Genomic DNA, 10815 nt, shown 5'->3' with positions numbered 1-10815 from the left:
GTCCTATTAGGGCTAACATCACCAGCCAAAATCGGGCCCGAGAATGGTTCGTTGAAGGAAACTTAACGATAAGCGCAGCAAAAATCTGTGTGGCAAGTGAGTCACTAGGCTCTCTTTAGTAAACAGGCAAAATATCTCTGTGTTGCAAGTGAGTCACTAGGCTTTGTTTAGTAAACAGGTAAAATGGGAGCCTTCACAGGTGCGTTGAAGCAATATTTTCAAGGCGCTCATTCAGGCCACTGCAGCGGATACCCAGCAGTAATCAAGGCACGCGCAAAATCCAACTTGCTGTCCGCGCCACCTGTCGTAGCGATGTAAAGACTCATAATAGCCTTTTGAATACCTCGGTAGATGGTACCACCGGTAAGAGCGGCGCCAATTCGGACCGTTTTTTTATTGTGAGTGTTTCAAATGCACACTTGTACGGCTGTCCTACAAAGGGTTAAGTTATCGCCAAATGAAAACACCAAAAGAGCTGCGCTCAGAATTCGCATTAGGCAATCTCGTAATCGTGCGTGAATTTTTTCAAGTTTAAAGAGGCCATCCTACGGACTTTTTGAGCACACTTACCATTGAAGCCACCGATGATGTAGATACAGCCTTCCAGTATGGCTGCGGCGAAGTTGCTTTTGGCGTGAGGCATGCTGGGTAGCTCGGAGTATCTATGTTTTTGTACGTCAAGCTGCTGCACTGAAACACGTAAATGAACAAGTCTCAATATGACGCCTGAAAGAAACGCTTGGCTTTGCCTTTCATGATCCTGGTATCTCGCACTTGCACAGTTTCTGAACACTGCAACATGTCAATAGCCACATATAAACTGGACACGTCATATGTAATAGGATGCTTCTGTATTTGCATGCCGAAGCCGCAGTTTGACTAATCATCTGACAGCCGTAGCCATGCAGTCACTCATTCATGTACTTCCGCGATATACGCCGGAAACACATGACAAAATCACTCCTAAAATCGTTAAGTTACGTTACTAATTATGTATCTAGAATTTTTCAAAATCTAACTCGCCACGGTGGTCTCGTGGTTATGGTGCTCGACTGCTGACTCGAAGATCACGCGATCGCATACCGGCCGTGGCGGCGGCCGCATTTTCGATGGAGGCGAAAATGCTTGAGGCCCGTGTACTTAGATTTAAATGCACGTTAAAGAACCCCAGGTGGTCGAAATTTCCGGAGCCCTCAACTACGGCGTCCCTCATGATCATATCGCGGTTTTAAGACGTCAAACCTCAACATTTGTATTATAAATTTGTCAAAATCCAATTAAATTACATCACAAATTACAGCTAGCTAAAAGTAATGTGAATGAATCACTGTTACTTTTGAAAAGTAATGGCATTACTGTGAAATTACTTGAACAAATGTTTACTGACCCCTCTTGTTTGGAAGTAAACCTCCTATGAGGGCTAGTTGGTATGACTTCATGATATGACTTCAGTTCTTCGTAGCACGAACAGCCATGACGTCTTGTTTGGGGTTTCGAGGGCCGTGGCCTTCCAGCAACGTTATTGAAGGCTTCGATTTCAGATGCTAACTATGGGGCTTTTCTGTGGTCCTGCCTCGTTCCCACGCTGCAGGTTTGGCATTCAGATTATTTGTCTTTGTCATTTTTCTTTGGTTTCTTGATGAATTTTTTATGCGATATGAGACGCGGACGTGCTCTATTTTACTAAAATTGAATTTGGAAAGTAATGAGTAATTTTCTTGAAAGTACTCACGTGAACTAACTTAATGCATTACAAAATAACCAGCACACAAATGAATTTAATTACATTAATAATTACAGCAGGAGTTAACTTTATTTCTGTAATGTGATTACTGCCAAGTTAGACAGGAAAGTGTGGAAGACGGTGGATTAATCGTCATGGCGCGTTCGAACACTGTGATTTTGTGGCACGATTCCGTGGAGACGATGACTATACTCCGTTTCACACATCAAGTGCGACGCTGTGGAGGCCAGCGAGACTTCTTGCAGTAATTATGTTCGCATTAAGAAATAGTACAATGTTTTAACTAGCAGAATCGATTTTAGGGGCGAAGCACCTTAGGGCCTCGGCGTATCGGCGGGCGTCGTCGTCCGCTGTCGCCGTGCGCATCGTCGTGTCCTGTCCATTTGCTTGAGTGCAAGAGTGGGCGCCACTGCCTCAGCATTCGCCATGTGGCGAGAGTGCACTGTAAGCGAGAGGCAGCGAACGGCGCGCGTTGATTATGGAAACGCTCTTTCTGCGATGAACACTGAACTACCAGCTCGCAAGGAACGAAAACGCGCCCTCGCCCACGAGAGACAACGCCGATGCATGCAGCGTCTGCTAGCGAGTTTCTTGATTCAAAAAAAAAAAACCGACTGTCTGCGCTGTACAACCGTTCACCGGCCACCCCGTATGTACAGGCACTGCATCTTGACCTGCAATGTAGTGCCGGTGGGTGATTACTCCTGTACGTAGTTGAGCAATAAAGATTCGCAGCGTGCACATTAACTAAAAGCGGATCTGTGTCCGCTGCGGGTCTCTGTGTCTAATCTTTCTTGTGTCTCTGATTGCCCATTAGCAATGATTTTGATGTGGGAAACACCGGCACACACCGCATGCTTCGCCCTTCCACAGGTTTCACGTTAGTGGAGTTGAAACACCCTTCCCTACATGCTTCGCCCCTCCCCTGCTTTTCTTTTCTTATCGTTTTTAGGCTAAGTAACAAATCGCAATATTTTGTGCTTGGCTTCGTTGTTGCTTGCTTATACTTTTGCTCGCTTTTCCAAGAAACCCAGTTACACGACTGTTGTTTTACGGCTGGATCGCTTAGCGTCTTGTTTTTTTTTTTTTGTATTTCATTTTCAGCCCGTCACGACGCGTCACGCGAGGCTTGTGCGAGCGTTTACAAGGACAAAAACAGAACACAAGATGCGTGGAGTTATATATTTGCCACAGCGTTGCACCGGATGTGTGAAACGGAGTATAGTGTTCACGCACGCTCGTGGAAATGCTCCGTCGACATACTAGGTCTCTGATATGCGGTGCGCTGATGTCATATCCTCTGCATTACCGCGCCCATTCCCCAGAATATCAATGAGCACAGTTTCGAAACTATCGTCACTTAGTCGTTTGCGAATATTGTTAGTAGCTACGTAGGACTTCACACCGCATTGTTACACAAGCCCGCTGGGGCAGCGAACCTTAGGATTCATTTAGAATTACCCGGCATTATGCTCCAGGAAGAAATGACTACTTAGGTTTCCGCGACGCCAAATCAAGTGCACGTGCTAATACTAGTCGTATAGATATAAAGTGACCCGAAACATTGTTAAGTACTCATTGCCGAACGCCAAATAAAAAAAATATTTACGTTGGCTTCAAAGACGCGTGCTTTAACGACTAACGAGTGAAAAAGAGACGTACGGGTGGAGACGCGAGCGACGCCGTTGCTGCCGCCAATGATGTAGATCATGTCCCCGTAGGCTAACAACTTGTGACCACTGCGTCGCCAGGGCATGGACTGCATGTGGGTCCAGACGTCGGTGGACGGATCGTAAAACTCCACAGTATCCAGGACTGAGAAACCTGTGTAGCCGCCAGCGCTGCAAGAGGGCGTATACTGTCGTCACAATCGTCACAGTAATCACAGTAACCGCTATCGTGAACATTATAACTCCAGAACCACCACACCCACAATCACAGTTATGTACGCAATAGGGACAGTCCGTGATGGCTCAAGGCAGCATCGTCCAGTGTAAGCTTGTATGAAGATCGCGGACCAGCTGGCTGAGGTGCTATGATGGTGCGTGGCTGAGCTAGCGCTGCTAAAGACGCGGGTGCAATGCCCGCCCAGAAAAGCGAAAACACTGGTGCACATTGATTTCAGCGCGCGTTAATAAATGCGCAGATAGATGCGGCCATGGTGGCCGCATCTATCTGGAGTACCCTACTACATCGAGCGCCTTATGATTATATCGTGCCTTTCGCACGTAAAAGACACGATCCTATTTTATTAAGATAGAAGCGTAACTACAATGACTTGTGAACCACACTTGTTCAAGGTAGTATTGTCACGTGGTGAAGAAGGCGGCACTCACACTGGCAGAGACAAAACTCTTTATTGGGCGAACCTGCGCGCAGAAAACGAAGTGACTCAACGCAAAAGCAATGCACGCTGTACACTGCTAGCGTCGAGCAAGTTCGTCGGCCGCCGGTAATCTTCTCCTATGTGAAGTGCGTCGCCTTTTATGCAAGCCGTATCGAACCTTTCAGCGTTATCGCTAGCGCTCGCGTTGGGTCTAGAATGAAATCGATTACTCGTGCCCTGCGCGTCATCTTAAGAGAAAAATTAGCTTAGCTTGCGCAGCAAGCGCAAAGCTATAAGACAGCAGAGCTGATGGGCACTCATGTAGTACTGGCTCTTGCTACACGTGGTGCTAGGTTTAGCACATTTTCTCTTTCTTCATTCCCCTATTTCTTTTTCTCTCTTTTCTCTCTTTTCTATGTATTCTGTGTATGCATATTTTTCTCTGTTCATTTCTATTTCTTTGTTTCTCTCTCTTTTTGGGTCTTTCTATCGGTCTCTTTTTCTTTCTCTTTCTTTGATTCTGTCTCTTTCTCTCCTCCTTTCTGCCTTTCGTTCTCTCTATTTCTCTCTTTCTCTTTCGTTCAATGCTTTGTTCTCCCCACCTCCTTTCCCTCCTTGTGACCCTCACATCTGTCGTCCTCACCCTCACTCCCCTTTCCCTTCTCCTTGCTTTACTACACTGTACAAGTCTATGCTGTGCTCTGCTGCTAGCGTGCTTGGATAGCCGAGTGGTTAAGACGCTTGCCTTCGGTTCGTGTGTACGCTGGTTCGAATCTCGTCTCGCGAAGAAAAATTTTCCCCTTAGAATTTCTCTCTTTCTCTATCTTTATTTCTCTCTCTTTCTGTACTCGCCCATCACAGTTATTGCATAATGCGCCGCAGAAATCGGCGCACGCGTCGTGGGAGCGAATCAGGAGATGAAGACGAGGACGAAAAGGAGGACGAAGAGAGAGCGTGTCGGTTAATGATGATGATAGTTTTTTCTTTCCGACAGACAGATTGCGCCCGGCTTAAACAACTCCGCTGTCAAAAGCTGAAGCAATGACGAAGTTTCCAAACAGTGTGGCACTCCCTGCATTGAAAAAGTTAAATTAAGCTACGTGAAACGGAAAAAGACAGGCCAATATCTTTGACGATGCAAATAATTATGTCGACATTTTATTCAAGCTGAAATTAGGCCCCGGGATCTACGTGCCAAAATGAACGTACAACTATAAACATGCCATAATGGGGAGCGCCGAATCGCAATTCACCACGTGTGGTCCTTTAAAGAGCATCTAACTGAAGTGCACTGGTGCTTCTGTAGTTCGCACCATCGAAATCCGACCAACGTGGCGAGCAAATTAAACCGTGCCCGCGAGATTCGCTGCGCAACATTTTTCCGCGCTCAATTTTTATAAAGTACGTGAACGCTAGTTCGACTTTGAAAAATTCATGGAGTCCTTTTATCTTATTTTAGCCACACCGGCTCAATAAAATGTCCTGAAAATTGGCATGTTATGTCCCTGTGTTCCGTTGGGACGCAAGGAAGGAGAATTTAAAGGCTCGTTTTTCTGTGTCAGACTCAACCTTAACGAAACCCAACAGACAATGTAGCCAAGTGAAGCATAGGGGAGGTTACCTGTAGTAATTATTACATAAAGTTGAAGAACTTAAATTGGACGAAAAGATAACGTGCCGCCGGCGGGGAGCGAAGCTGCAATCTTCGGACAACGTGTCCGATGCTCTACCAATTCAGCTACAGCGGTGGTCGTCCTCCCGTCCACTTTATCGGCTATATATGTGCATTTAAGCCTCGGAGTGTCAATCGGCGCAGCTCGTAGCTATTACGGCGAGTGTGGAACACTTTTTTGCCTGCTGGCCTCACGTAGCATGTGACCTTTCTACGAGCTGTCAGCTGACCAATAATCCCTCACGTACTACCTGAAGGCAACAAGACTGCGAGAACTAGAACCCTGACTATGAATTATTCATAACTCTAATTTCTTTATATTCATATCACGTTTGCATATTCATATCACTAACAACGTCCCCTATACTTTCCTTGGCTTCATTGCTTGTTGGTGTTCATTAAGGGCGGCGCACAAGTTAATACTGACGCAAGAATTATGCAAGCCCAAGGAAACCCTCACCAGATTTATGCTGTTGCGGTGCGGATACGTCAATTGCGGCGTCGCCACGTCTATTTTTATCTTGTCACTTTTGTCGCTTAGCAAGCGTCTTCTGGTGGCAGGAGCTGTTCTTTTAGTACTGTGAAAGGGAACTTGCCAAGTGCGAGAAAAGTTCTTTGTCTTTAGCGCCCCTGTAACCCAAGGCGGCTAAATTCCTCTGCGATCTTTACGCTTAAATAAGTGTGTATGTGACTGATAATCAGGAAATAGGATCATGGATGCTGTAACGCAGAGTATAGGCGCCGGGCGGCCGTCGTAAGGCGCCCGCTGCACGCCTCCCGAAAAGCGCCCCAAGCGGCGGCAGGGACAGCGTTGGCATGTGAAGCAGACGACGCGGAGGAGGCTCTGCTACTTTCGGCGTATATTCGAAGAGAAGCGGTGGCGTTTCTCTCTGCGTTTGACGCCCAGAGGCAAAGAGAAGCGGTAGGAAGTGTTCTTTTGAACAATGCACGAAGCGTTAGACTGTTGAACATGTGTTCAGACAGCGGGGCCCGTCGTCGGGCTTCGAGACTCCCGCGCAGTCGTTTGCGGTCGTGGACGCGTTTAATGGTCGCCAAGTCATCTAGAAAGAATGACACGTATCCCTTTCATGTGCAAACCCATGAGCGCCGTCGAAACATCAAACGAGTCAGCTTCTTTGTGTGGTGCTGTGCTTTTAGGCATTTGTTTTCGTTCGGAGGCGGACCAGAGGGGGCACGATGCCCCCCCCCCCCCTTCGGGACTGCAAATGGAACGGGCCCGATTGGCGACAAACTGTCAAATAAATATATATTCATTTTAACTGCAGAACTCGCTGTTACTCGCTGTTGTCTGGAGGGTTATCGGTGGGATGACGAGTCCTGACAGCGCAAGTTCAACTTTGGTGCTGTCAGTTATTTTGCGCTGCGGTTTTAAAGCCTTGACCAGCTGGAGTCCACGTTTTCATGCGTCTGCTCTAGAAAAGGGTCGCCGCTTGCACGATGCAGGTCACGTGTACGACATCATGGCATATAAAGGCGACAACGAGCTGCAGTCTCCTACGCAATACTTACCATGTCGCGCACAAATAATTTTTTTCTTCTTTCTCGCTTGCACGTATAGTTATCTGTTAATCTCTTTTCTACATGTTATTTTATTCTACTACCCTGTAATTTGTACTCTGTGAAAATCTTCATATACAATGTATTGAATTGTACTGTGTGCCCCCCTCACCCTATGCCTCTTACGGGGCCTGTGAGGTATTCCCAAATAAATAAAAATGAATAAATTGCGTTGGAACTGCGCCCCGCAGACGAAGCTTAACGCAATAAGCTGCTATGTGGATCTACATGCAAGTAGCACCATTTCTATTTTTAGATGCGAAGCATCTTATAGCGGAGTTCAATCCGGTGGTGGTGGTGGTGTGCGGCGTGACCACCCATGCTGCGCATGCGCATACCCTCTCCACACACCTCCTCTCCACTCACCATCACCACTCCTCCTCTTCCCTTCCCCCACTCCCCTTTTCCCCTCTCCCTCTCCACTCTCTTCCTCTGAAACGCCTGCTAGACATGCCGAAATTCTCTCCTGCGCAACGCCGCGATGAGCGCCAGCGCATGCGCGTCCCCTCCCCCTCTCTCTCCTCTCATACGCTTCCCCCCTATCGCGCGCCTGTCGACCGCGTTCCCCGCTCGCCCTGTGAGAATCAACGGCCAGGCTAGATGGAAGACAAGACGCGCGTAGCGTTCCTCTTCGCGTTCCACGACGCGAGGTCGGTAGCATGCCCAACGAACGCCAACGGAACGCGATCGTGCAAGTGCTCCGGCTTCGGATCGGCTCATGGTCCCCTTTAGCGGAAAATGGCGTAATTTTTTTAATACTTCGTTATTCTCTATACACGTAAACATTGTCTCCCACGATTTAAAAAGCCGACGCTACGTCTCCGATTCGATTTTCGGCTTTTTTTACGCGATGCTTCGCCGATTGCACATATTGTTCCTCCGTTGTACCTATTGCACACTCCTGTTCCCGTTTTGTTTTCCTTTTGCAGTGTTAGCTACACTTGCCTAGCCGGAGCCGATTTCACGTGGATCCTCATGAGCCGTGCTGCGCATGCGCAAGATTCAGTGATGTCACACAGCTGGCTCACCGCTCTCGGCGCACTCCGCCACCGCGATGTCACGCTCTCTCCGCCACACCGCCCCGCGCGACTCGCCGCTTCCGGTCTGCGCATTCGAGAGGAGTGACGTCGTAGCCATGGTAGACGCACTGGCGCCAGCGCGCGCGCATCTATTCGCCTTCGCTGTGCAGTCGCCGTCTGACACAGCGCTGGAGCCACGTGATAGCGCCTCTGACTGGCGTTTGCAGGTGGGTAACGCCATGGAGAAGGAGAGCGCAAATGCTGCTCAACGCCGCAGAAGAGGCGAGAGGCTTATCTCGTCGGATCCCGAAGTAGTTGCCTGGCAATTAGCGGTTCAGCGTACGAAGAATGAACAAAAGAAGGCTAATAATCCTAGACAATCTGGAAAGCTAAGAATAATCAGCTGAACCTTTGCTAACGCTACGTATATCCTGGCATAGCCGAGCTAAGCCACTGCAATTTTTTTTCGATGCTTCGCCGATCCTAATATATGAACAGCTATCTTCAGTCTGTGTATTTCATGTAACCTGACCCGACGAGGGCCGTCGTTGGCGGCCAGTGCGCGAGCAAGGCCGTCGTTGACGGCGATTGCAGACGGGAACCAATGGAACTGGATGTACTCCCCAGCTTTATCCATGTTTGAGATGCTGCTTGTGCAGGCTACAGCGCAACCTGTCTGCTCGGGCTTGGTTCCCCGAGGCATTTCGGCAGCGCACATTGAAGCGCAGCCAACATCCAGCCCCGCGTCCTCGCAGCAAGCGCTTGCCCCTTTCCGGCACCCACATGCCATTAGTTCCGCGCTTCCACCGAAAGAGGCGCCACCAGCCCAAACTCGCTCCGCGCCCGGTGCCGATAGTTACTGCTAGCGTCGTTGATTTTGTTGTTTGACTTCACGACACCCGCCCAAGATTACAAGAAACAAAAGCCCCACCGTCTGAAGCTCCATGAGATCGTATTTGTAAGAACTTAGGTGACGCTGGGAGGGCGCTTTCTGAATCGGGGCCTCACACACGGCAACAAATTAGACAACGTGAGTGCTGCGGTATCAGTCACGGTGTAACACACCAAGCAGGCTTTCCTGCCAAAATTAGTGTCTTCCATGGGCGCCTACAAAAACTTGGAGGACAATTGAGTTTCACTTTCAAGAGTAAAACGCGATAGCGTAATCGAACCGTGTTCGTATCGCCTTCCCAATTGCTAGCCTCGCTTCGCTTCTCGGTCGACACCTAAACGGTGCCGCAAGGAAAGCCCTAGAGCGGACGCACGCATGCGGCGGGACAGAATACGGCAAGCGCGCCCGTGGGCCCTTTGCGCCATCTCGCGGGTTTTCTGTCAAACCGCTGAAGAAACTCCGAGATGTGCGCACCACCAACGGTAAATGGTGTATATAGATAGCTCGCCGTCAGTATGCTAGAGGATGTATGCGTGGTGGCCGAGCGGCTAAAGTCATCGCGCCACGGAGTGAGTAGTCGCATGCAGGTTCTCACTCGCGCTTACAATAAAACCACAATAAAATAAGCTCATAATAATAATAATAATAATAATAATAATAATAATAATAATAATAATATCTGGGGTTTAACGTCCCAAAAATAAAACGAGCTCAAGGCTACGTTCAGCACTAGTACGCTGGCAGAGGTACCTAATTATATAAATCTGGGGTTTCACCTGCCAAAACCATGATATGATGAGGGACGCCTTAGTGGCGGGTCCGGAAATTAGACCACATAAGCTTCGTTAGCGTGCACCTAAGTTAAGTACAGGGATCTCTAGCATTTCATCGCCATCAAAATGCGTCTGCCGCGGCCGGGATCGAGACCGCGACTTTTGGGTCAGCAGCCGAGCACACTAACGACTGTGCCACCGCGGCACCTTCTGTCAGGCGTGCCTATGTAAGCAGGAGAAGTGAAAATCACAAACATTGCCCGCAGGCGTACATTAAATGCACACTAAAAGCAAGTAACAATTTATGTCACAGTGAAAGGTCAGTGCTTGAGAACGTCTCGAACGTCATTATGCCCAACAGCGCTTTAGCAATCGACAAATTACGAGAAATGTAGCACACGGTTCGCGCCACCAGTGGGGCATTCCGGAACGAGAGCCCGATGATGTAGAAACTCCTCAGTAGAGTGACTAGTACTCAAACTACCCATGGTAAAATAGAACATTGCAGTGCTTTACAAGACTGAATAAAATGCATCTTGTGTATTTGGTTTGATTCAAGAAAAAAGAAAAGTTTTGTGCTAGTATGGGGACCTGCGCATTGGTCCAAAAGTTTCGTTTTTGCTGGGCTGTGCTCTGCTGTTCTGCAGCGCCGGCTGTCGGAAAGGAAAGGGCGGCATGGCAAATGCTAGGTCACAAAGCCCGTTTTGGGAGGCGGGTGGTCTGAATAGCCTTAACTGCATGCGGACCGCCAAACTTGATTTTCACTTGAACTAAGCGGCACAACACAAGCACTACGAGGTTGATGGAACGC

The 10815-nt window shown here is 48.5% G+C and overlaps 1 protein-coding gene across 1 annotated transcript in view; it reads right to left on the bottom strand.

The window, feature by feature from the left end:
* Positions 1-227: 227 nt before the first annotated feature.
* LOC119391581 (kelch-like protein 20) overlaps positions 228-10815 on the bottom strand; it is a 25456-nt gene continuing 14868 nt past the window's right edge. Inside the window, exons 4-6 of the mRNA XM_049415332.1 lie at positions 3407-3602; positions 571-690; positions 228-301 (exon numbers count right to left, since the gene is read on the bottom strand). Coding sequence (XP_049271289.1) covers positions 228-301; positions 571-690; positions 3407-3602 — 390 coding nt within the window. The remainder of the gene's footprint in view (positions 302-570; positions 691-3406; positions 3603-10815) is intronic.

The sequence above is a fragment of the Rhipicephalus sanguineus genome, chromosome 4 (genome assembly GCF_013339695.2).
Source record: "Rhipicephalus sanguineus isolate Rsan-2018 chromosome 4, BIME_Rsan_1.4, whole genome shotgun sequence".
In the NCBI taxonomy this organism is placed as follows: domain Eukaryota; kingdom Metazoa; phylum Arthropoda; class Arachnida; order Ixodida; family Ixodidae; genus Rhipicephalus; species Rhipicephalus sanguineus.
Note: the sequence above shows the minus strand (reverse complement) of the source record. Positions and strands in the feature narration are given on the sequence as shown.